General features: G+C 41.3%; 2 protein-coding genes across 4 annotated transcripts in view; one reads left to right on the top strand and one right to left on the bottom strand.

Annotated features, from left to right (window-relative positions):
- The first annotated feature begins 350 nt into the window (after positions 1-350).
- Positions 351-9,628, top strand: LOC111223584 (uncharacterized protein C11orf95 homolog). Its single transcript, XM_022747789.1, has 5 exons — positions 351-468; positions 2,913-3,437; positions 6,345-6,716; positions 7,151-7,606; positions 9,014-9,628. The coding sequence occupies exons 1-5, from the start codon at positions 351-353 to the stop codon at positions 9,493-9,495; spliced, it is 1,953 nt and encodes a 650-aa protein (XP_022603510.1). The 3' UTR covers positions 9,496-9,628.
- Positions 9,629-22,486: 12,858 nt separating this feature from the next.
- The window catches only part of rtn3 (reticulon 3), a 33,022-nt gene continuing 27,827 nt past the window's right edge, over positions 22,487-27,681 (bottom strand). For all 3 annotated transcript variants that reach the window (XM_022747759.1, XM_022747757.1, XM_022747758.1), the window contains 4 exons: positions 27,578-27,647; positions 26,025-26,071; positions 23,456-23,514; positions 22,487-23,341 (listed from right to left, as the gene is read on the bottom strand). In XM_022747759.1, coding sequence (XP_022603480.1) covers positions 23,293-23,341; positions 23,456-23,514; positions 26,025-26,071; positions 27,578-27,647 — 225 coding nt within the window. In that variant the 3' untranslated portion in view covers positions 22,487-23,292. The remainder of the gene's footprint in view (positions 23,342-23,455; positions 23,515-26,024; positions 26,072-27,577; positions 27,648-27,681) is intronic.

Genomic DNA, 27,681 nt, shown 5'->3' with positions numbered 1-27,681 from the left:
CAAGCAAGAGCCTTAAAATACATTACTGGAGGCCTGCGCCGAGGCGCTTCCCCACTGAGCGGGACGAGGAGCGGGCTCTGGTCGCGCCGGATTCATGATTGTGTGATTATATGAAAAGTTAACTTGGCTCCCGTGCGGGGCGCGTGGGGGGACATCGTAGAGCACGGGCTCCTCAGCGATGGGCTCGTGAGAGAGAGAGCGGCGGGTAGATGCGTGTCGACCGGAGCCGAGCGGCGTGAGCGTGGTACTGTTGTGACATGTTGTTGTGTGTGTGTGACATGTCCCGCTTCAGCGCTACGCTACAGTGAAGGAGGAACAGCAGCCACGACCAGAGCAGCAGCCGGGCAGTGATGGAAGAGAACCAGCCCGGGGAGCCCGTGGACCTCCGGTGTGCCGAGCAGGCTGAGCTGCTCTCATTAATAATAAGCGGAGAGGAGGAAGCGACGCAAGAGGAGAGTGACCTGGGAGGTAAAGAGAAAAAAACTAGTGTTATTATTCTTGCTGTTTCCCATCGCAAAGTGGGTCTGCGTGGCTGTCAGAGCCACGGCCATTGTCAAGCAGCCAGTTACTCCGTGTCAGGGACAATGCCATGGAGCAGCATGGCCCCTCCGTCTCTGTGGCTCCTATAAACAAAGGCTCAACAGCACGCAGGCAGGCAGGCGGACTGACACACCGCTGCCACCTAGTGGGCAGCGGCGGCACAGGCCGAGTAACACCAATGAACCAACAACAATACTAAAGGATGTTGGATGAAATGAGCTGCATCCAGAGGTGGACACAGTACACAGCTCCATTACTTGAGTCACAGTACAGATCCTCCTGGTCAAATATTACTCCAATACAAGGGAAAGTTGTTAAGTAAGATTTTTAGTGGAGTTAAAGTACTGGAGTCCTTGATTGTAAAAATACTGAAGTATTCAAAAGTACATTTTTTATGTCACCACAGTGTTGTTTTGTTCCACATTTACAGAACCATATGACTCTGAAACAAGCTGCTGACTGCACTTTAGCAAACTGTGTGATAACAGCTGTAGAATCTACTGTAGAATAAAAAGCTTGAATATGCTATAAAGCCTATAGAAATGGCAATAAGTCATTTGACCAACCTACTACAAGCTGTCTTTTTTAAAGTGGAATAAAACAAACGTTACTTACTGTCCCTCGACACACTTTCTCAAGTTGGACATCAACGTTTTTAGTCAGTGATGAAGTTTAGTTGTGGTAAACACAGAAAACATTTCAAACTAAATTAATCTTCTGCCTCATCTTTATCTAACGCCATCGTTAGGACACTGACAGGTTCAAACATGACTGACAGTGGAGGAGTTGGCAGTGATTGGTTTTTCTGTGATGAACACAGTGTATGGTCTATCGCATTTTCAAAATAAGAGAAAATCCATTCACTGACAAAAAGCTCTGTTTCAAAGTAAGAGTACCTCATAGAAATGTAGTGGAGCCAAAAGTACAATATTTGTCTTGTAAGTGTAGTGGAGTAAAAGTCAGAAGTTTACAAAAAGAATAATACTCAAGTAAAGAACAGACTCTGGAAAAGTATACTTAAGTACAGTACTCAAGTAAATGTACTCTGTTGTTGTCCACTCCTGGCTGTATCAGATAATCAATAACATGGAAATCCCTTCACCTGACAGGTGAAAACACCTGAGGAAGCTGAGCTTCATAAAGAGTGATGTAATGTCCAGCTATCAATCAAACAGTAACACATAAAACATTTTGAGAAAATCTCCCTACATATATGTAATATGTTTCCTTCTTCATGTTTATGCTTCTTTCTCATGATGTAGCTGATCCTGTGTTTCATCTGGCAGTTGAAACCAAGACAGATCTGAGTATGAGCGCACTAATACACAAAAAACATATACACAATATATGCACATAGATGTTATATGTGTTGTATACTTTACTTTTATTTCTTGTTATTTAACATATTCCTGCTTGTCTGTGATACAGTAGTATTGGCAAATTTATTACAAACCATATATCTAATAGAGCTGTCTTCTATTGACAGTAACAGTGTAGTGCACTAGTAAAAAAGTACAGTGGCTGACAAGGGCAAATGCGCTGCAATAGCCCAAAACACTTTCATTAGGAGAAATGTGCTGCAAATTCAGAAACGATGCAACAACAAAAAACACTGCATATCCAGACAACGCAACAGAAGAGCTCCAAGCCTCTAGGGGGAGCTCTAAGTGGAAAACCCATAGACTGTATTTAAGCTAATGCTAACACTTGCTACGTTAACTGTTGCTCTTTTATAATATTGTAAAAACTATGGCCAAATGTAAAAAAGAACACAAATCTTTTCTTTCTTCCCTCATACTCTCTCATTTGGTCCAAAGTCAAAGGTCTGGTCACAGGTTTAGACTCTTGGTTCAAAGCTCAAGCTTATGCCGGTTTTCCACTTAGAGCTCCCCCTAGAGGGGGCGTGTTTGTTGTTCATGTGTTTGTTTTGGCTTCCTGCAGCACGTAGTTTCATTTGCAGCACGTTTCCATTCTTGTATTTGTTTTGTATCTTCGTATGTATTTTTGAATCTGCATCATTTCTGTATTTGCAGCTCATGTCTCCTAATGGAAGTGTTTTGGGACAGTGCAACGCATTTGCCCTTGTCAGCCACCACACAAAAGTGACTTTAACTACTGAGCCTTCTGCCTCGGCAGTGACATCATTAAGTTGTTTGTCATTGGTCAGATCCACATTAGATACAGTCTCTTATTATATAAAAAATTAACAAAAAGTTTTTAATCCTTCGAGTATAACAAACCTAATGATGGTGATGGTGTTGTTGTCAAAAGAGGAAGAGTAGGATCATTCATTCATACTAATGAGATATTATAAGGTCTTTAGTTTCCCTGAACAGACCAGGACTGATCTGTGTTCTGTCCTGTTCTGTCAGAAGAGGACGGTCTTGCCAATGGCCATGGTGGAGGTGAGGAGGAGGAATCGGGGGCTGGTATGGTCACACCTGTCACATCTCCAGGCACCACCTACTGGAGCATCACAGAGGGCCCTGACCACCCACTCCTCCTTTCCCCAGTCCCTGGGCCCTCTGGACGAAAACCCAGGGTCCAGAGAGCCTCGCGTCCAGGCCTCAGCCGGATCCCGGGTCGGGACCACCGCCGCTACTACCACGAGTACTGGCGCAGCGAGTACCTGATGGACTTTGACCCCCAGCGGCACGGGATGATCTGCATGGTGTGCGGCAGCTCGCTGGCCACGCTGAAGCTCAGCACCATAAAGAGGCACATCAGACAGAAGCACCCAGACTCCCTGCTGTGGAGCGCCGCCGACAAGGAGGTGATCCGCTCGGGCTGGGAGAACCACCTGAGCCTGGGGGGAGGTCATAGGTCGTACAGCTCTGCTGCTGGACCTTCACCTCAGGAGGAAGAGGAGCAGCTGGACTCAGGCCAACATGCTGCTGGTGGGTAGGACTTTACCTGGACTGGATTAGGTAGAAGTGTTGTTGATACCACGCTTGGTGGCAGTATGAGTTTGTGTTGTAGCCGGTGTGTGAGGAGGAGACAATGATGTAATGATGCACTGATTCTTGGTAGCTTGTCTAAACTATATTTAAGATGACAGAGAAAAAAAACACAATAGAATCATGTTTAAAATTTTGATTTTAGACACTACTCAATTTTAAACGATTACCTTTTCCACATGTAAGGCAAATAAATGAATTACTTTAACTTTTGATATTTCAATATGAGATTTCCAACTTGGCTGTAAAATGACACTGGTTTGACAGGATCTTTGCTGGAAATTAAAACCCACAAGATAAATGCAAAACGAAAGTAGAATACAGCAGCAGGCAGTGATTCCAGATTCAAGACCTTATGTGCTCAACAGAAAGAAGAAGCTCAATCTGCCTAAATTAAAGCCACAAGCAGCAATGAGCAGCTTTCAGGCCTCAAAAAGCTTCAGGTAAAGCAAAGTCACTTCAGGTAGTTTAATTCTGTTTAAAGAAGGAGTGAGAACAAGCTCACACTTGTTTCATCATCACACAGCCTGCAACATTTCAATAATTGCAGATCTGATGTTTAGCCATTTGTCCCCCCTTCATTAGATTCGAACAAAACTTGGTGTGTATGTAGGGATGGGAATTGATAAGATTTTATTGATACCAATGCCATTATCGATTCTGCTTATCGATTCCTGTGGATTTTCTGTGTGGAAAAAGTAGGCCAGTACAGGTTTTCAGTGTCAACAACGCAAATATTATTATGAGTCTCTGAACACTGAACAAGATAGATAACTGCTCTGTAGTTGTAGATCCTTTGAGGAGGGGCTGCTGTCTGCCTCTTTAGGTCTGCCTTGTATCAATTTCCCCCCCAAAAAAAAGAAAAACGGCTCCCCATCGTTCACTTAAAAGAGCCAGCTCGTTCGCCACTGACACATCACTAATTTGTACCTTCACTGCTCTGCTGAGACTGGGAAGCACTCGTTGACTGGCAGCGTGGAGCCTCAAACACATGGCACTCCTGATATTTAATGCTGTGCTGCATCTACAAATTTTTCATGTTTGTTTTGAAATTAATCCACACTTCCTCGAAGGCGTGACATCATTGTTTTGCAAGGCAAGCAGAACTAAAGTGGAGGGCATCGATAAGGGAATCGTTAATCATAAAGGCATATGATGTTGATGGATCGAACCAGTTGGAACCGGTTCTCAACTGGAACCGGTTCTCGATTGCCATCCCTATGTGTATGTTCACGAGATATCTCAGGAAGTCTCTAGTTATCTAGTTAGTTTAAGGACTGTTCAAAGGCATCTTGAGTTCTGAGCAAATATGTGACAGGCCACGCCCACTTGCACCAATAAATATGACACTTCAGATATTGATTAATACTTGTGCCCAGAGTTGGGGCTGGGATTTGAGGTACACGTTTTTGGTATTTGTGGCGCCCCCTGTGGGTTGGGCTCAAAATGCTTTGGTAGGCCTGTACCCAAACATTGACTTCAGATATGCGCTCAGATTTTCTGATGCTGATTGGACAAATCATTAATGAGTTATGGCAGTTTTCCTGCTAAGCCCCGCCCCTTGTGAAGTTACTTGTCAGTATCTTATTCTAACATCAGACTGATGTTGTGAGGGGGCGTTACCTTTCCAAAATTGCATTTTCAAGCCTTAATCACAGTGCCACCATGTGGCCGATTTCCAGTTATTGGGCCTGGTTTATTAATTACAAGAATTAATTTAAAGGAAAATATTTGATACAGTATAACTGCTCAGTTTTATCTGTTGCCTGTGTTTACTATGAAGTTAATCAGTGAGATTTAGAGGTGTTGGTAGTTGTGATTTTGATACCTGCCCCCCCCCCGCTTCCAGACTTTATGCTAAGATAGGTTAACCACGTCCTGGCTCCAGCTCTCTACTAAACACAGACATATTTTTTTTTACTAAACACACAGACATTGTTTGGCTATTTTTGGCTTTATTATGATATGGACAGTGAGAGAGAGACAGGAAAGCCAGGGAACAGAGAGAGAGGATGATGCAGCACAGGGCCTGAGTCGGACTCGAACACAGGCCGCTGTGGTAAGGACTGAGCCAACGTGGTACACACTCTACCAGGTGAGCCACCAGAGCGCCCCCTAAACACACAGATATGAGATTCATATTGATCTTCTCATCTCATTCTTGCTACTTGTTACTTAAGTACATGTAACTATAGACGGTGTTCACGTGCACATCATTTTCTTTCTGTATCAGAACAGACGGACGCAGAGCGCATTTTCCCCACAGTGTGAAAGTGTCTTAATTTAACAGTCAAATATCCGACAGTGGAAACAACCTATCTCGACTTGTATCATCTCTCTTTTCATCTAACTGCTCTGCCGTTCCTGAAAGCTAGTTTCCTCTACTCGTGGTCAAGACATTTCCAACAACATCCATATGAAAATAAAGCCGTTTCATAGCCTACGTTCTCCTTTATGTTTTGCATGTTCTCTGTAGATTTGCATGGGTTACCTCTCCCACACCTCCTGCCACTGTACACCTCACTGATGAACCCTCCTGTGCATTAAAGAAAAAGTGCATTAGTTTGCACACAAGCATCATTCCACATTAGATTAAATATAAAAGTAAGTAATGAAGAGATAATTACTAAATTGGTAATAGTAATTAGTGTAGCACAAATAAAGTAGAGTCAGTTGTCTGTGTTAGCATGCTCGACCACGTGAGACTGTAGCAGGTAAAAATTCCACAGATCACTGAAATGTCTGACTTTAGTGCCCCCTGGTGGTGGTATCAAAAAGACTTGTGTTTCTTGTGTTTGTATCTTTTTATTTTTTTTGTTGTAAAGACGTCCCCTCTTTGATTCTCAGCAGAACCCCTTGACTCTGTGACACCCCAAGAGCAGCCACAACAGCCCCTCAGTCTGTCGCCCCAGTCTGAGGAGGTCGAGGCCCCGCAGCCTCAGGAGGAGGAGGAGGAGGAGGGGCAGGATCTCCCTGGACCGTCAGCTCGGACCCTGGAGCGCTACCTGAACGACTCGCTGCACGCCTGGTTCCGCCAGGAGTTCCTGATGGAGTACGAGGCGGAGGCGGGCCGGCTGCTGTGCATGGTGTGTGGAGGAGAACTGCCCTCACTTCACCTGGACCACATCAAGAGCCACGTGCTGGACACCCACCCAAACTCCTTGGTCTACAGCTCCGAGGAGAAGCACTGCATCCTGCAGGCCTGGGCTCAGACTCATGGTGAGATCAGTCAGCACAACACTCAAAAACTAAATGTGCGGTTGGTATTAAGGAAAGTAAGAGGTCGACTTAACGCCAAAAACCACTGATCCAGACTGGTTCGGTTAACTGCCTAAAAACTATATAAAGTAAACAAAGTATGTGACTGTGTAGTTTGATAAATTCATCTTACGGTTTAGTCTTATCTGTCTGACCTTTGAGATGTATTGACATCCACCCGCCAGCACCCAACAACCCTTTTTTATCGCTGCTTATCTGGATCAGTGTTGCCTTGGTAACATGGTGAGCCAAGCACCCTGGATGTCCAGTCACCCTAACTCTACCTCCCGGCCACAGGCACTGTGCCGAAGCCTCATGGGAAGTGTAGTTGTTAGAGATGATCTTTCATATCTTTTTTTATCTTAAATATTGTATGTTTCTCTGCCCCATGACAGAAGAGTCAGAAAACTCAATCAAATCAGAGCCCAGCACCAAAGATGGCGGGGTGGACCTCTTTGCTCAGGATGTGGAGGCCATCCAGATCAACACGGACTTGTACCCAGAAGGCGATGGCACTTTAACTCAGGACACTCGTCTTATTGGTGAGGACGGTGGCGTCGGAGCTCCGCAGCAGGGACCCCAGCCCCTCCGCCAGCCGAAGAAGCGGCGGCTGCGCGGGGGCGACCCGTGGCGGCTCCGCCTCGACTACCTGGTGGCCTACGGGCCTCAGGGCCAGGACACGTTCTGCATGGTGTGCTCTCAGGTCCTGCACGAAACCAAGGTCAGCAGCTTCCGCCGCCACATCCAGGAATGTCACCCTGACACCACGACCCTGAGCCGGCAGGAAAGAGAAGCCATGGCTGCTGCCTGGACCAAAGATTATTCTGGAGGAGGGATGCAGGGTCAAGATGGTGAGATGATGTTCGCCATGCTACTGTACAAACGTCTGTGTTTCCCTGTTTTCTGCTCTGCTTTGGTTTACTTTTAAATTACATAACTATTTCTCATGTTTACTTGATAAATTCACCATAATTCCAAACATTTCCCCAGCACAACAACACATTGATTCATACTCACCTCTCACAATTTTCATACACTAATTATTTCCTATAGCCTGTGTTGCCTTTTTCTCCAGATGTTAAGCTTGCGTCATCAAAACTCAACACCTCCTGCACAGATGTTTCATACTTTTATTTGGTGTAACTTGAAATAAGTTCATTCAAACTTGATAAGAACAGGAGCAGGAAGTCAACTAAAGCTGGAAGTTAAAAGTGTTAGAAACTGTGGTATAAGGGCCAAGTTACTGGGGGCCAAGCAACTGAGCCTTTTGTCCTTCATCATCTCCTTTAATCTTCTTCTGCAGCCCCTAGAACTGTGTGGTTTGAAATTTGGCACACTGATTGGTGACACTCCCATGGTGCTTTCCAACAAGTTTCATGTCTGTGCCTCACCACCGCGCCACCAACAGGTCAAATTTGGAGGTGCGTTCACCGTGAGCCATTGTATTCTTTGGATCCAACCGAATTCAATGTTTTCTTGCTGCTCCTTGGACAACCTTTGTCCAGTCTTTTTACCAAAATTGGCACAGATGAGCTTCAGACCAAGACTCACAAAAGCTATCACATGGATTTTTAATTTACAAAAGCATTCAACCATAACAACCAATCGAAAATGGCGGCAGAGGGGCCAAACAAGAAGTCAAGTCATATCTCAGGCAGTCTTTAATCAACTGACATGAAACTTGCTGTGAGTGCTTACAACCATGCCCTTGACATAATCACATCATGTTTCCATGGCAACTCTGGGCTGCTGGGCTACTTGGCGCCCAGATCACTGTTTGCAGCTGTATTTTTGTTAGTGTTTTTTAAGAAGAGAGAGTTCCACGCATGTAATTTGAACATTTTCAGGAAGTGATGAAGTGATTACACTGACAGTAGCTTAACAGCAAAGTGATGAATGAGTGAATAAAAACATGTTTCTGTTAAAAACCAGAGTCAGAGCAGAGTGTTCAGAGTTATCATGTGACCATTACACATGCTCACTGACCCCAGTTACAAAGTTTATTTATGCATGTATTTGAGAAAGGCAAAGAATCTGCAGCTGGTTCATATTTAAGAGTCCAGGATGAGTGAGTGTGTCCTAGTGGAGCTGGTCTCAGCTGATGAAACAGAGTTTCTTATATATAAATCTTTACACTCTGCAGCTTTAACATACAGAAATATAAGGAAGCAGCTTTGTTTGTTCATAGATGCGGTTTATTAAAGTAAAGTCATTTCATTCTGTTGAACTTATTGTTTTAGCAGAAATCAACCCGACAGAGGCGACCACAGGAGAGACGAATGAGGATGCCTCCCATGATGTCATGACGCCCAGTAAAATGGTGAAGAGGGAGGAGGGTGTGAGCGGGCGGAAGGGTAAAGCACGGGATAGCGCCACCACAGCAACAGCCACGGCCACGGCCACGCCCTCTCGTCACGGCCATTACCCCGGGAAGGACCAGAGGAGAAACTACCAGGTGCGCTGGCGGATGGAGTACCTGATGGACTACGACTGCAGGAGGCACGGGCTGATCTGCATCGTGTGCGGAGCCACTCTGGCCACGCTGAAGGTCAGCACCATCAAGAGGCACATCCAGCAGGTGCACCCCCACTCCCTGGACTACAGCCCGGAGGAGAAGCAGCAGGCCTTGCTGAGCTACAACCAGACCGCCTTGCACTTCATCCACTCTGACGACTGCTTCTCCTCCCAGGACCACGGACACACAGAGTTGGCTCCCAGTCCAGCACAGTTTGGCACTTAGAAAGGGCTTCAGTCCTCACGTGGCCCGTGTTCAGAGACAGCCCTCCACTTTCTCTCTTAAAGGGAAATTCAGATCAAACATGGTCTTACTCTCCTCTTCCTGCTCCTCCCCCTCTTTGACTTCCTTAATCTCTACAATCAGGTGCTGAGTTAAATGTTCCCAGTTGTCGTAAGAGAGTGAGACCAAGGTTGAGAAACACTGGAATTTCCCTTTAAATCTAAATCTGAGCACTGCTGTGGATAATGCGGCAGGTAGCAACTGCTGCAAAGGAAATGACAACAACCTAAAAACGTCATGGCCTAAAAAAAATAAAAGTCCAGACACTCATTTGAAACTAAAGCCTTATTTGCACAGGACCAGTGTTACATGAGGACCTCAGAGGATTTATCACTCAAATCTCTATGTGCACACGTACATGGATATATCTACCAAGTCCTAACAACGTTCACCAAGCTTTTATAGGTTCCATTAACACAGACCATACATGAAACCAAGACAGCTAAGTAAACTTCTGGCCCAACATATGCCTTGGTCCTTGGCCCAAGTCTGGCCCATATACTTCCACATCTGGGCAGATTCAGGCTATTATGTGTGCGCACCAGAATGGTCCAGTGGCATCTGACAGTCACGCTGTATATGGGCCAGATTCAAATTTGGAACCGGGTGTATACTGGACCAGAAGGAAACATGTTGAGTGTGCTGTAGTGGGCATAATGCATTGACTTGAGAAAAAAATTGTGCTCTGTTTCTCTGAATTATCGAGATGATTATCTCAGAATTCTGATAATTAAACAGAGCAGAATTTTTTTTCACAAGTCAATGCATTATCCTTCCTTAGGATGCTGATTCAAATAGGCAAATTACAGCCTGTACATCTCCATTAGAAATGTTACTTTACAGATTACATACTGTATGGGATTAAGAATACAGATTAGCACCACAATTAATCACACAGGCTCCCCAGTTAAAGGCCTGGTCAGACCTGCATTCATGATTTCACAGCAAAACTTTCATATTTGTATTTAACAGATTTTCTCATGAAAGTGGCTTAAATCTTAGTTTTTGCATGAGGTCGAACTTTGGGGAATTTTGCAAATTGACCAAAAATGATCTGTCTTGACTGCTGACTTTTGAAGGAACGGAGAGCTGGGAAGGAAGTCTTCCTCTGTATAACCCTCCGCACAAAAGAAGCATTATTTGCAGTTGTGTGAAAAAAGTTGATGGTACAAACACGTCTCTTGAACTTCTTGTCTGCTAACCGGCAGTTAGCAAGCCAGCTAGCTTGGCGGGTTATAGAGAGCTGTCGTCACCTTCATGCTAGCTGCTCGTCCTTTAGCATGATTGTGTCATAATTTTAACAAAGCTAATGGATCACTTTGTTAGCATACGAGGTCATTTTAGCAGCCTGGCCTCAAAACCCAGAAGTTCCACTCTTGTGTTTCCGCTAGCACTACCATGTTCCTGGCTAGCTAGCATGTAAACTGTTAGCTCAGTAGCTACAGCAGCTTACCTGCTAGCTTCGCAAGTTTCAGGAGGACAAACTTGTGAATTTTGCTGAATCAGTTTCGTGTCTGAGCAGGACTAATACTGAAAATGGGGCTTTAGATATTAAAACACCTAGTGCTGGACTTTTAGTTTTTAATGGCACACTGAAATACTTGTAGTCACATTTCATGTCTACCTAATGATCTTTCAGGTCCAGGAGGGGCCTGGGGCTGGTTTCTGGTTGGGGCCAGAGTCTTACGCTCTCAGGAAGTTAGAACCAGAGGCTTCGGCGAGGCTGAGCTGAACTAGTTTTACGATAATGTGTCTGAAGACAACACAGCACTTTGCCCTAAAAATGTATTAAACCCCAGTTTTCCTTGTGTACAGCTAATAGAATGAGACTGTGTTTGATGTTATTGCTGAAGACAATGAATGCCAGCGTGCAGTCAGTGAGTTCAGATCTCTAGTGTATTTAATTCCTTGTTTACAGTGGAGGAGAAGGACGTCCTCCTCCCTCTCATTCATTATAATGAGATATGTTATCTCTGTCATTTTGCATTGTTGCTACACCGGCCTGCATCATCATCCTCTTCATCATCCACAACTCATTTTAGCTAAAAGCTGCACAAAAAAGAATATGTAAATACATATATGAAAAATTAGAATTATTTTTCCTTTATACAAGCACTTTTATGCACCCTGGTTTCTACAAAACATGTTTGTAATTATGTCCAGTTTTTCTACTTCATTCAAGATTTGAACTGTGTCGTTCTTTGATGGCTGGAGAGTAGCTTGTTGGACTTTTGCATTCACTTTGAAACGTTTACTAGAGCTTTGGTACTGCTTCATTTTTTCATTCACTGTACAGAGTTTATGCAACAAAAGGAGTTGAAGAAAAACAGCTGTCTGTGAAAGAAAGGTCTGCCATGAAATGTCACTTCTTCACCTGGAAAATGTAACTCAGGGATTCTGTTTTCATCCACAAACATTTCATCAGTGATCTTTAAGATATGGATACACGTGTCTGCTGTGGGTTGTATTAGGGCCAGAATAAACTCATAATGTTAGGAGAATGAAGTTGTAATTTTAAGGAAAGAGTCACAATATAAAAACGTAAATATTATGGAAAAACGGTTATATTTTGATTTTTAAAAAGTCATACAATTAGAATAAGTAAGTTGGAAAAAGTTATTATGAGGAAATCCTGTAATATTTCAAGAAAAAAACAAATTATTTTGAGAAAAAATTGAGGATTTAAATTAAGTTGTAATTTTAAGGAAGAAGTCATAATTTAAAAAAGTAAATATTAAGGAAAACCAGTTATATTTTGTTTTGTTTTTTTTAATGCGTTGTAAATTATAATAATTTATTTGGAAAACGTCATTAGGAGAAAATGCCATAATATTTCAAGAAAAAAATTTGTAATATTTTTGAGAAAAAAGTTGATTTAAATTAAGTTGTAATTTTATGGAAGAAGTCATAATATAAAAATAAATATTTTGAATTGGTTATTTGATTTTTAAAAAGTCATTCAATAAGAATAAGTAATTTGGAAAAAGTCATAACAAGGAAATGCCTCAATATTTCAAGAAAAAAACTAATATTGAGAAAAATTTTTGGGTTTAAATAAGTTTTAGTTGTAATTTTACAGCAAAAGTCATAATATTAAAAAAAGGAAATATTTTGGAAAACCAGTTATATTGTAATTTAAAAAAAAGTTGTACAATTAGAATAATTAAGTAATAAGGAAAAGCTTTAATATTTCTAGAAAAAATTTGTATTATTTTTGAGGAAAAAGTTATTTTAAGGAAAAAAAATCATAACATGAGAAAAAGTTATATTTTGAGAATAAAGCTGTAAAACTTCTAAATGAAGTTGTGATTTTTACAAAATATAATATAAAAGACTGTCAGGAAAACTAAAACACATGTAATTTAACCGATCCGGGCTCCTCACAACATATGACATTTCATACTCAAATAAAAAAATATGACTTTATTCTTAAGAAATTACAACTTTATATAGAAATACTGTGATTTTTGTCTCTTTAAATTCAAAATAATAATTGCAACTTTGTTCATTTAACATTACATTTTCTCAAAATATTTGGACCAGTGGCCCGGTCAATCTGTTGTACATAAATGTGACGACATAAATTCTGAAAAGTTTAATTTTTGAAGAATGATCAGACCTGACTTGTTGATATAAAGCCCAGGCAGACTCTCCCTGCTTCACTCAGCAGAGACACAGTCATATTTACATTTCATTGGTCCACTTTGGCCCACTATAGAAATCTGACATAACACTTAATTATTTAAAATGAAATAAGATACAGTGGAATGACGATGTGATAATGAATTTTCTTGTGTTTGTGTGTGTGTTTGTGTGTGTGTGTGCGTGTGTGTGTGTGTTTATACTGTGTGAATGACCAGCCTCTCATTCTTCACTTAAACTTTGTCTGCTCACCTCTCATCTGTACATGGCCAACATGTGAGATATGCATTCTCTCCTCCTATGATCTTTGAATAAAAACTCAACACTGTGAGGCCGTCTGCTCATTTACACAATATTATCACTCTATTCAAATTCATTTCACCCAAGATTAACAAACCAAACCTTTAATTATATTTTTAAAAAAACAAGTTTGCTGGATAAGAATGAATAAATAGTATACAAGGTAGACAAGCACGCGCACGTGTGATGTGCATGTGATGTGTGAGTGTAGACCACTGTGTATTTTATTGCATAGATGTCTGTGTGTGTGTGTGTGTGTGTGTGTTGTCAAGGAAGTTGTTTAAATGAGATTGTAAATGGTGAATACAAAGGTGAAGGGGTGCTGCCTGGTAATCAGCTGTAGGGGATAAAGGAAAGGTGGTATCATAAAACTAAAGGTGTTTCTCATCAGGAAACTGGGTGAGCTACGTAGTAATCAACTGTATGTGGGGAGGGTAAAGTAGTGGGGTGGTGGGACGGTATTTTCCAAAGAGGTAAAAAATAATACTAAATAAGACTTTGGGGATGTCAATTTTCCTGAGACAGAATCTTTTTTATTCGTGTCCCTTCTTAAGTTTTAAAATAGTCTTCAGTGCGTGGGTTGTAGTTGAGCAGCTTCACGAGTATGACAGTTTGTTATTAAGAGTGATCCTGATCATTGTGTTGTGTATTGGTTAGAGTGAATAAAGTTTTTTCCAGTAGAAAAATGTCAGGGATTTATCAAGGTTTGTCTTCTTTTATTTTAACAAAAATAAAATGAAAAAATAAAATAGATAGATAGATGAATTCTTTCCTGTACCCTCTGAAGTTTTTTTTTTTTTAGAAAGAAGCATCAGGAAGATCTTTGTATGCATGTATTTAACAAAGACGTGTTGAGCTCCAAGGTACGACACCTCAGGAGAAGGAGGGCTGTATTCTTAGGTAATGTCTCTTGTACAATCTGTAACATTATTTCACAAGTCATTTTATTTGTTCGTCTAATTACGTAGTAATCGGACAATATTGATTTTCTAGTGGAGAGACATTTGGTTGATGAAATTCCCCAGAGAAGAGGACACAGACGTTCTCTTTCATTATCCTCAAAGAAGAAAGCTCAGGTGAAACCTCCCACATATAGTGATGCAGGTAAAATATATGATTAAGTACATTCCCAATGTTTGTCTTGCCTAATATTTTACAGGGTTACAGTTCAGACATACAGAGATCCCAGAACCTACAACTCTGTGCAGTCCTATTCTGACTGAAGACAGTCCAGGATCCCACTCTTTTGAAGGTCAGGATTCGTCAAGGCCTACAGAACCTGACACCCCGGACTTGAGAGCAGTGGTGGAATTATCAACCCTATCACCCATTTTATTTGTAGTGTTTAATCGTGTCTCGTAAATGTGTGCACAAATCACGACATGGCAGACAGACGATTTACACTGTTTCACCTCTCCCTACAAAAGTATAGCAGATGCAGAGAAAGAATTAAATAAATAACTTCAGTTTACAGATTCAGAGACTGATGAAGAAGATTGGCTTGGATTTAAAAGTATATCCAATGCTGAAGATGAAATGAATGCTATTTTAGAAGAGGATGCAGAATTCTCCACTGAGCAGAGTCTTAATCTTTTGCAAAGCATGGGTATACTGAAAAGAGATGCTTCTGAATTTACGGAAGCCGACACAGATACCCAAACACAACAAATGGGTGCTAATCCATCAGCACCGAGACATCACAATCATCCTCCAGAAATGGTACAGACAGAGCCCCGGCCCCAAACACAGCAGAGGACTGGTAATACCCCAGGACATGTGCTGAGATTCAAAATCAGACCAGTGGGTACAACCGCCCTGATCCAGACAAGGCTCTGTCTGGAGTCTGGGTCAGGCTGTGGAGAAGGGCTATATTGTGACTAAAATTGATGAGGTGTGGCATTTTACAGAAAAGAATGACAATCTGTTCAAAGAATATGTCTAGACATTTCTGAAGCGTAAACAGGAAGCTTCAGGCTACCCAAGCTTTGCAAAAGATGAGAAGTCTAAAGCTAGGTACATTCAGGAAGACTGTGTGACGGGAAACCAGGCTTCATGAGAACTGGTAACAGACCCCGAGCAGTTCACCCGTTACATGTTTAGCGACCAGTATGACTTCAGGCAGTTTTCGTTTGTGTCTGATCATGTTGCTGTTGTTCAGTGGAGACACTGATTGGCTCAGGCAACTAAAACCAAGAACTTAAACATCTTCATTGGTGCTCTGACTACAGCATACGCACAGCTGATCCTGTGACTTAGTGGACATTGTCGGGGGAGAGGTGTATCTATTCTGACACAGACAGTGTTGTTTTTGTTTGTAAGGATGGTGACTGGGTCAAAATGCTGTGCTTATCCCACCCTCCACAACAAGGCACAGTTAAAATGCGAGGGAATCACCCTGAGCGTGCACAATAGAGCCGTAGTCACAAATGACGCCCTGGTTGATCTTGTGTACAAGTTTGTGAGCTATGACAATTCAACACTAAACATTATAACCAAATCAGACACAATAGTCAGGAATCTCATAAATAAATCAGCTGAAAAAAAATTTCAGGTGGTACACACTAAACGCCAGGTCTTTTCTGAACACTGCTGTATAGCTATTAACATGGCTGTCAGAGATGAGGGGGGATTTGATTTCAGACTGCAACACCCTTTCAGTCTAATAGTATCAGGTCCTTCAAACAGTGGGAAAACATATTTTCTAAAAATGCTGATTGATCTAAATGGATTTCAAAAAATATTGAAAACATTGTATATATTTTTTTCATGTTGGCAACTGTTGTATGACGATTTAATGAAAATAAGAACAGTGAATTTTGGGGAAGGATTACCTACGTCTCATCACCTATGATGATTCTTTGCTACCTGTAAATAAAAATAATTTGTTGATTATTGGTGATTTAATGAATGACGCTAGCAACAATGAGGAAGTACAAAATGTGTTTACAAAGTATGGGCATCACAGAAATGTAAGTCTGTGCTTGGTTCAACATCTATTTTTTTGAGGGAAAGTCGGCAGGACAATCAGTCTAAACACAAATCATCTTGTTTTGTTCAAAACTGAGACAAATACCAGCTCATGCTAATGGCTAGACAAATGTTTCCAGGGAAAACACATTTTTTATAGATAGATAGAAAGGTACTTTATTCATCCCCTAGGGGAAATTCATGAGTCCATTAGCTCATTGTTGATAATAATAATAATAATAATAATAATAATAAAAACAGTTAATAATAAATAAACAATAATAATTAGATTAGTCCACTTTGGCTGAGGCATTGTGGGAACAAAGGATCTCCTGAACCTCTCTGTTCTGCAGCGCAGTGAGATGAGACGTTTGCTGCACCTTGTTATGGAACATTTAGAGGATGCAACGAGTGTTCCTTATGGATATTTGTTGATTGATTATAAAGCCAGGAACCCTGATCACCGCTGCCTCAGAACTGACTTGCTCTCTGACCTGCCTGTTGTGTATGTGCCTAAAAGCAAATAAAATCATGTCTGAACTCTTTAGAAGAAACTTGTCATTATTGAAACTCCTGCTGAATGCATCCAGTGCTCAGAGAAAGCATATTCTTCAAACCGCTTCCAAAGACTTCATTTTAACATTGTGTGAAATTGCAATGAATGTTTTCAAAGGCAAGGTACTTTTTAAAGTGGTTTCAACTGGTCTCCAGATCTTCAGAGATTCTTGAACAAGAGTTAAGTTTTTCACTTCCACTGGTTATCTGTTTTAGTCTTGTAGTAAGATGTTGGTGTTGTCAGCCACTTCTGCAAAATAGCTTCCGCAATCTCTTGTATATTGTGTGGAGAAGATGATAACACACCAAGCCGTGTTTGCGCAACTGTATAATTTTCGTTAAAAATCTCCCTCTTAATTTCTTCCAGATGTCCTTCAAGACAATGTAAGGGGAGTACATCAACACACGAGTGACACTGTCTTCTGTACAGTTCATCCAGATAGATACAATATATGCAGGTTTTTATAGCTCTGTGCTATGGTATCTTCCACTAAACACCAAATGGTCTTGAAGGGTGGGGTAGAGAAGGGGTGTTTTCTTGAACACACCCTCTGGTGTTGTTTAAAACAACTAATGCCTTAAGGTTCCTGTCCACTAATGCATGTCTCGACATGTTTGGCTCTTTAGAGATGTGCTCTACCACTCAAACAATTAGCAGGATATGGCTCCCATATCACGGGCTGAACCTCGTGACTGGTACTGAAGTACCTATTCAGTTCAGCTCTGATGTAATACAAGGGGGAATATGGCTCCCACGCCATCATGTCTACTCTGTTGGAAGCCATGGAATCCCTCGCAGGTCTCATCAATGCTAAAGTTTTCAGGCAGCATATAGCGGGCACGCCACCATGCTAAGCAGATGGACAGCAATAAAAAACATGTCACTTCCCCGAAAAAACCCAACTTCCTTGACCATATACAAAAACTACAACACACTCCACCCCTCTTGTCAAAGCCCCCAATATCCCACACTTATAATTTTACATGCACGCACTTTGCCTGAATGGGAGCTTTATTTCAATAAAAGGTGTGTGTAAAATTAACTCTACCTTATATACTACTTTAATAGCTGGATAAAGTCTCATTAGAGATGGAAAGAAGAACAGGGTCTTGATCACTGTCTTATTGTCTTATTATATTTGACAGTCCAAGTGAGGTGGAATAGAATAAACAGGGTCATCAGAGGAACAGCCTGAAACTGGCAAGTGGTCAAAGGATTTAAGGATTTTAAACTAGAGTAGGATCATGTTAACCTGGATCTTAATCCAATTAAATTCACTGTGGCTCCTCAGGTCTTCATAGTTCTGTTGAAACAACTGGTCTCTGTTTGAATATTTTTGATACTTTTTACTTTGATAAATACTTTAAATATCACTTAAAGCTCCAACCATCTCAATGTAAATTTACATCTCCTCTCTCAGGCTTCTCTCTGGAGCTCTAGTAACAACAGGTCAGTGAGTCACTGACTGTTTTCTGATTTATCCAATAGAAGTATAGCAGATTTCAGATACGAGAAACCAAATCCTGCAAGGTTAGATGGCGGGTCCAAGTGGGCGGGGCTTGGTGACTGCTTGGTTGTGACATCACAAGGTTCCAGAAGTCCTGACGGCTGGTTTTAAGGCTCAGTTTCTGAATACAGGCTGTGTGCATTTCTCTGTGGACTTAGACTTTGATACTTTCACAGTATTAATATAGAACCTAGACCTGATCTATAATCAAACTGGAATTACCTCCCCGGTGGTTGTTTCCTCTTCCAACCAGTCAAGTATCTGGATATATAGTCTCAGTCTCTCTTTCCTGAGTTACAGTGTTAAATAATGGCCAGAAGTGTTTTTATAGAAAGTTATGATGTCACAGTGAAGTTGACCTTTGACCTTTTGGATATAAAATGTCATCACTTCATTTTATCCTCATAGACATTTGAGTTAGATTGTGTCATAATTAGTGAATGAATTTGTGAGTTATGGCCAAAAACATGTTTTGTGAGGTCACAGTGTGTCAGAAGTGATGACATTCTCTCTGGGTGTTCCTGATATATTGCATTCACAAAAACGTGAGATCACTGTGACCTTGATATTTGACCTTTGACCATCAAAATGTAATCATTTCATCCTTGAGTCCAGGTGGATATTTGTGACAAATATGAAGAAGTTCCATGAAGATAGTTACTGAGATATCACCTTCACAAGAATGGGACGGATGGACGGACAACATGAAAACAATATGCCTCCGGCTCTGACTGTCATCAGCGCAGAGATACAAAAACACACAGACATCTACCTTTATTCTATATAGACCTTTAAATAATTCAGGCTCACATGATCTTAGCTAGCTAAAATGATCCTTTGTATTCTCATCCCACCTGGTTCTCTTCATGTTTAGGGTTCATGATGCAGCTAAGTGTAAATAAGATGCACTTCCTGGATGTTTGGACTGAAGGTACAAATGCAGATTTTCCAGAACCTTAAAATCCAGGTTAATCAAATCAAGCTAGCTGTTGCCCATATATGATGAGCAAAGATCAGCATCACGCCACCCTGCTAATCAGAGTGTACTCATTCATGTGTAACACAGCAGCTAACACTTGTGACATTCATTCAGTATTTATGTGACTCTATTATGTATTACCACATAGGCTTTAAATGGGATGTCAAGTGTTTATGTGACTGTTAACACTTACTGGTTTTAGTATTCTGTCCTGGGCTAAAATTAGAAGCTATAATCTCTCCACCCAAACACCATAACAGACAGCAGCCTCCAAAGTCAAATCTTCTTATTTTGGATATTTCATCTGGCCGGGTTTTTAAATCCTCTGCTCTCCCACACTGCAGGCATGATGGGAAAATACGTGTTTTTCTCAAAGCACTCACGTGCCCTTTACCCAAGTGAACAGATGCACTCAGCCATGATCCTTTGACGTGTTTTTATTAATTTCACGTTGACATCAGTACAGAGACCACATACTTTTTTTTTTTTCAGTTTTCTTTTTTTCCTGCAACATCTTTCCCAAAGCTTCAAAAATTGGAACCAAAGTCATAGCTAATACAAAACAAAGCTGATGTTAGTGAACAACGTCTAGATACCAGTAAAGAGTCAAAAAGCAAAACAAGACTCCCCAGAGACAAAGTCAAATACACTCCTGCCACACACTCCCACACCGATGAAAACACAGAGGGACAAACAGGTAGAGGAGAAAAGCAACATGCTGTGAGGGAACAGATTCAAACGTGTCATGTTTTATTCATATTATATATTACACTCTAAAGAAATAAGCTAACTACGAATCTGAGTAGCAGTGATCTATTTAGCCTTGGTCGCACGCTAACGTAGGTAACACGGCCTTTCCTGAACTGAAGTTTCACTTAAAGGTGCAGTGCATAATTAGCATAGTTAGCTGTTATAGCACAACACTTGTGGGGTGAGGTCAGACTGACAGCTTGAACATTAAAGGGACGATTCAACCAAATTACAAAACACACCTACCACTGGTTTCTAACCAACAGATAGATTTGGTTCTATTTTCTTCTTCCACTGCGTTTACATTTCTAACTTTTGTCTCATTCACCTCAGTTTTCAGATTAAATTCAGGGCCTCAGAGATTTTCACCCCCACTGTAATACAGTGGAAGTTTAAGTTTTCCTTGGAGCCATTTTATACAGAAGAAAAAGTCCCTCATAAAACTGTTTATCCAGAAAAACAAGGACAAAGATTTTGGAAAATTCTGGATTTAAAAAAAAATTTTGTGACGAAATTTATTTACCTCTACTGTTTTCAAGGCGAAAGCAAAAGTTACAAATGTGACTACAGTTGTCTGAATTCTGGAAAACAGCCAGAGATAATGTTTATAATTTGATTGAACTGTCCCTTTAAATAAACCAAACATTTAACACAAATGTTTTCCAGTGGTTTGCAAACGTAGACTTGTAAAGCTACAATATGCAACTTCCTCACATTCAAATAAATAAACAGGATGCATAATAACATTATCAGTGTCTGCATTCAGGCCTGATTCCCCCTTTTCACACTCGCAATCTACTTCCTTAGCGCCTGTGGAGGCTGCACAGATGCTAACTGCTAGCATCTCGGACGGGATCGTTGCATTTTGGTTTGAACGACCCAGAGGCCGAGCGAGACACCGTGCATGAGGAGTTAAGCAGGACGTGTGTATGTGTGTGTGTGTGTGTGTGTGAGGTGATCAGGGAGACACACAGCAGAGGGCATGCATGGAGAGGAATGTTCCACCAGAGAAAACATTCAGCACACAGGAGGATGTCTGAGTAGTCTGAGGTGTTACTGCATTGAGAGGCAGTGAAGGAGGATCCTCCACTGTTGTTCATTCAGTATTCAGGGGACATGTACTGGAAATTGAAAGCAACACTAATATACTGGTAATTTAATTTCCTTCTACATACTCATCCCTTAAAACAATATGGAGATGTAGCAGTAGCGCTAACATATGACTGTTTTTTTGTTTTTTCACTGAATTCAAAAACACCATTGAAACAATCACAAGTAATAATCATATCAAACAAAAGTCAGGGTCAAAATATGATACAGCCTATAGAAAGGGTGAAAGTCTCTCCAGTTTATACTATGACATGCGCTTCATGGCCGTCAGAGAAAAACAAAGTGACAAACACAGAGCTCTATAATAACCACTCTCCAAAATATCACCCTCTAACCCCTGACCTCCAAAATACCTCAGCTCACTGCTGAGCTTCGTATGGAATTTAAACTGTGCCAAAATAATTATTTTGATTCAAGACCCGCCCATATAGGAGCAACAGGAGTTTCGATTGGCTTGACTTGCATAAAATAACATAATACATTTGTGATTCCATTTTAAATTCTTCAACTTAAAGAAATTTTTTTAAATAATATTTTTGGGGCATTTTGGGACCTTGGAAGTCATTTGATATAAAAACTTTTGTAAGAGCTGTCAACTCTGTCACCATTTCAAAGCTCTGGAAAAAAAAACAGTAAGTTGACATTGTGTTTTTTGTCAAATGATAATGTATAAAGGTCTTGGCACAGTCTAGACTTCATACTTTTACGCTGGGAGGACATTTTGGTGATTTCGGGGGGGATAACACATCAGAGAGTGTATTTTTTCAACCTATCAAACCTTCAGTTTCAAATGATGAAGCTCAATGACACTAACGGAAGTCTTACAAAGCTGTTGTCAAGCTAGTAGGGAGTCAAAGCAGCCATCCTAATTAATATCAATAATAGTAATAAGTAGTGATAAGAATAATCAAAATTTACAAGTGAAAATGTGAAGTCTCAACACTTTGTGGCTTGAACAAAAAGGAGTTAGGACTGCTGTGAGTGAGGGAACGTTTCTTTGATATAAAAAGCGAGGCTAACATGTTCCATACAGCAGAGAGCCTGTGGTCGTCCTCAGGTGTATATATACAAACAGATAACTGTTCCAGAAGAGGGTGAACTAGACCAAATTATCACAGCTGGCTCAGTGTTCCAATCCTTTTATTTCAACCTGCTCAAAAGGTCTGAAAAATAAAAGTTCAGTGCATTGCAGAAACTTACATACACAAGTGCCTGTAAGGTGAATGGAAACAAACTCAAAAACAGGCCAATCAATAACAGCAAACCCATTAACCAGCTCCTAAAAATGAACTCATATCTATCCATACAACAGCCGGAGAGCACGAGAGCAGGATAAGACTATCAACAATAACACCCAGAAGGTTGCTTTATTCCATTTTTTTCTTTTTTTTTTCGTCTTTATTTTACATTTTTGTTTTTCTTTAACGTCTCCATCTTAAATTATCCTTTTACGTTCATGGAAATGTGGTTTTAAGTACAGACATTTGCTTTTTGGTGACATAAACAGCCATCGTCCACCCCCTGCTCGCTGTACATGACGAAAACCAGGTCATAGATTCAGTCTAGTTCACTCGACCCTGCCTCCATTCCCCTGTGGCAACGCCCACAGACAGGCGGGGTCCGGGCGCGGCGTTACATCACTTCCTCGCTAGCGATGCGCTTCCTGTCTGCACAGGCACAGTTCTTTTCTAATGCTTGCAAGTTAAGCTGCGCAGTAGTTTTACATTGAATATCGAGTAGCTCAGAGATTTTCTACCTAGCAAGGTTCAGTGTAGTAGGGTGGTGATGGTAGATGGAGTAGGGAGGGGCAGTTAGACTGGGGGCGGGGTTAACTGGAGAGGGGTAGGGGGGAGGTAAGGGGGTTTAAGATGGTGATGGAGATGAGGATGATGGTGATGTGGAGGCTTCTAATGGAGGGGGGGGGGCTGATCATTCAGTTTTGCTGCGCTTCACAGCTCCGGGCAGTTTCTCTTGCAACCTGCAGGAGAGAAACACAACAGGCCTGAGACACGACAACCATCTGTGGATTGAACCAGTAAAACTGCTGGTGATTATCTAGAACATCCTCTCACTGAAGTTTAGCTTCACTTACTTGGCGATTGTGGTGTTGACTTGAGTACGTGCCACGTCGATGTACTGATCAATCTGGGTCTGGAAGACAAAAAAGATTAAGTCTTACTAGCTACTAGTGAAACCTGTGAGCTACTGTTACAGTGTCAGGGAAGCTGCTTTGAAAACGGAGCTTTGTGAGTTACCAGTGACTTCACAGTGGAGGAAGTCGAACTATAGCAAAGCTACACTGTGGAGAAATCTAAAGCCACTGAGAAAAAGTCGTTCAAACTGCTTCGTAAAAACTGATCAAATTGACAATGTACATGTGATATGTTTTGTTCCCCAAAACTACAACAGAGTATTAGCGCCACATCGAAGACAAAGAAAAAAATTCTGAAATTTTGAGAACAAATTTCAAGAAACAAAGTCATATTACGAGAGTATTACAAGATACAAGTTGTATTACTGTGAGAAAAAAGTCATAATATAACCAGAATTAAAAATGTATAATTTTGAGAGAAAAAAAACTTTTTTTTACGAATTTTACACAAACCAATCAAACAGGTGAAAGGACAGTCAGTGTCAGCCAGAGCTGCTTCTGGCAGCTGCTGTTTGTCTTTCTAACAATAGAATAGCCTCAGTTTCTTCACAAGCTTTTCAATATGATTATGATGATGATGATGATGAGCCAAAAGATGAAGTTTCTCCTTATTAGTAAAACCTGTGCTAAAGTACAACCTCACAGGATACTCCACATTCCTCATTTTCAGCTTCTGATATTTCCCCTCTAAAACAACATGCAACTTAAAATTACAACTTTATCCTCATAATATAATGATTTTTTTCTTTCAATATGAATACTTGACTCTTGAAATTTTGGATTTTTTTTTTACCCTAAGTACAGCCCGACTACTCTGTGGTACCAAAACACCCCAATATTCATGGGAAAATACAAAGAATGTCAGTTTGGTTATGTTTACAATAGCTGCAGTTTTCTGATAAAGGTAAAATGTGTCACACTGTTGTGCACTGTTATCACCATGAACAGTGTGACACCCCGGCCTACAAATCGTATTCTCAAAGATCACATCATCATTTTTAAAAACTTTCGGTGAAAATTAAAAAAAGGATAATTCCAGCTGAAATTGTGACTCATATCACAATATGATTTTTTTTTTCAATCCTGTCTCAGTATGACCGTGGTGATTCACTGTGAGAGCACTGAGCAACACCACCACCCTTGGCTTTTGCATGTGAGCTATGCACGAACTACACAGGTCAGGCGTGGTGTCTGTCTTTACAGTGGTCAGAATGAAAGAATAAGGGGGCGGGGCTGGTGAAAGGGGGCGGGGTCGATTACAGTAGAGGAGCAATGGTAAAATAAATATAAAATCATTCTTTTCCTATTATGGCCCAAAACCCTTTGTAGTTTCAGTTTTAACTACAGAAAAATAGCAAGAAGTCATTTAACTACTTGATGCACATATGGCTGTAGCTGAACTACCAGCAAGTTAGTGCAAAATGTGGTTAAACTACATGTTTAATTACATGTAGTTCACTACTCGCCAATACTACTGTCACAAGCCTTGTGGTGTAAAAGTGAAACATTAAGTCTGTGTTCTCAGTGGCTTTTAGACGAGGATCAGAGGTCCGGAGAGTTTGATGACCTCAGGATCTCATCTCAGCTGATGTCATTCTGCTGGTTTTATCAACCTGTGACCTCTGACCTGCACTGCTGGCAGTCTGCAGCAGCAGATGGATGAAATTCTAGAAAATGTTGGAAACTAGTTGAAGGCGTAATGTGGACCTCAAACTGTCGACATGCAGCTCGGCCTGCAGCCTGACAAACTATGTGCAAACCCTCACCTGCGGCTATGAACTCTGGGTAATAACTGAAATAGAAGGAGATCAAAGATACAAGTGGCCACACTGAGTTCAGAGCAGGTGAACTCTGGTCTTCAGGGCCAGGGTGAGAAGGACGCCTCCTAGAAGCATTACAGACACCTCCAACGGAGAGGACACAGAGACAGCAGAACACAGAGGACAGGACTTTACATCCCACCTGGACTGAGAACAGAACCAGCAGGACCTGAACCCAGATCAGCAGGAACAGACAGAGGGAGAGTGAAACCTACCGTCTACCTCCGTGTCATATCCATTTATGCAAGGTGGTGCAAGTGAGGAGCTGCAGGTATTGTGATGCACTCACTGTTTGAACCTCAGCTGTATAACCACCATGATGATCATCAGTCTGAGCGTCAACTCTGCACCAGAATCCACTGACAGAGCAGCTCATCAACTGACCGATGACAGTCGCAGAAAATAAAACAAAGCTTCAAAACACACTCATGTGCATCAGTGCGATGCTGACAGCCATTTTGTTTGACCCCACACCCCAATGACTTCATGTTCTCAGTAGCTGGACTCTAAGCAGCAACAAGGGGGACACAGAAAGACTTCAGTGTCTGATCAGGACCGGAGTCATCCAGTGAGCTCACTGCTGACGGGTGTGTTGTCAGTGCTACTCTCAGAGGGTGTGTGTGTGTGTGTGTGTGTGTGTGTGTCATCTGACATTCATCATGAGCTGGGATGGAGGGTCACACTCTCACCTTGTTCTTCTCGTAGACTGGAGGCACAGCGAAGAGCAGAATGTTGGCTGGAGACACAGACAAAGACGAGTTAGATTTTAAAGAGTAAATTCATTTTCACATGAGGCATTAAAAACCTACGTCAGCTGTCTGAGTTTGTTTTTAATATTTTACACACTGACATGTAAGAATACAATATTAGAGCCACCTCACAATACAGTGAACACAACAACAGCATCCACCACAGTCACTATGACGACCACAGAGGTCATCAATCTTTCTCTTCACTAAAATCTCAAACACTGTGGTCTGGTGGTTCTTTTAACCACCAGTTTCCACTGTGTCCTCACAGTGATGAGCTCTGAGCAGTGGTGAGTGGTTGTTGGACATTTTGCCCTCTCAGGACAGAGACAGGCTGCCCTCACCTGATTGGTGGAGCCTCTGCAGACAATACCCCACACTTTAAAAACTAATGTCACTACTCTGCACATCAGACACTATTACATATATATTTTTGATTGATTTCTGCAGGGGACAATGTGAAACGTTATTCTAATGAAGATACTGCAACAGGACAGTTTTCTGTTTGGAGACTAAAACTGTTTCAGTCGTAAAGTTTTTGCTTCATGTGTTTTATCTGATTTATCTGATATTTATCTGTTTTTGTACAGTACAGTATCTGTCTCCGTCCAGTAAAACCACAAAACTTTGTGATGTCACAACAAAACAGTCACCAAGCTCCACCCACATAGACCCACCATCCAACCTCTCAGGCCCCGCTCAGTCAGCCAATCAGAAGAGAGGCTCAGAGCCTCCTCTCTTCTGATTGGCTCACTGACCTGTTGTTACTAGAGCTCCAGAGAGAAGCCTGAGAGAGGAGATGTAAAACTACACTGAGATGGTTTTTGGTTCTTAAAACCACAAATATATCTTCTTATGGATCAACACTTCAAACACAAGAGACGAGGAAAAAATCTTGGAACTTTAACAATCTCTGTGCAGCTACTCCAAGATTTAAAAGTAGAGTAAAAGGAATGAAAGGACGATCACTTCAATTTAAATATTGCTCTTCATTAATAGCACTATGGTATTTTTTACGCTTGTGTCAACAACCATAGTCTGAATCTGTCACAAGTGTAAACAAGTCAATTCAACGGGTCAATTTAATGGCTTTTCTGTGACTTTGCATGAATAAATGGAATCTTTTTTGATCTACATTCTGTCCTCTCTGGTTTGTTAAACTGTCCTGAGACCAGTTGAGGCTACAATCTGCTCTCAGAGGGAAATAATGAACTAGGTCAAAACATGAAATTTAAAAGAACAAATCTCAAACACAGCATCATAAACTCAAGTGTTTACTGACCATTCATATGTTAGTGTTAGCATTACCTTTGCTTCACGAGTTACAGTTCTCAGTGGACCAAGAGCAAAGAAGAAAAATGTTTGAGATGAGAATGTAGCTGTGTGTGTGTTATTTATGGAGTTTACAGGTGATTATCCTGAATGTAAGAATTTCAGTGGGTAAAACAGAAACAGCCACTTGATGAGTGTTGCCTGGTTCCCACGGCTCTTACCGAGGATGAGGATGGTGATTCCATTGAAGACGGCTCCTACGTAGGTCATCAGCCACATGACCACAGCCAGCTGGGGAGGGAACAGACATAGAGGCACAGAGAGA

Source organism: Seriola dumerili, unplaced genomic scaffold (genome assembly GCF_002260705.1).
Source record: "Seriola dumerili isolate Sdu_G_001 unplaced genomic scaffold, Sdu_1.0 BDQW01000111.1, whole genome shotgun sequence".
NCBI lineage: Eukaryota > Metazoa > Chordata > Actinopteri > Carangiformes > Carangidae > Seriola > Seriola dumerili.
Note: the sequence above shows the minus strand (reverse complement) of the source record. Positions and strands in the feature narration are given on the sequence as shown.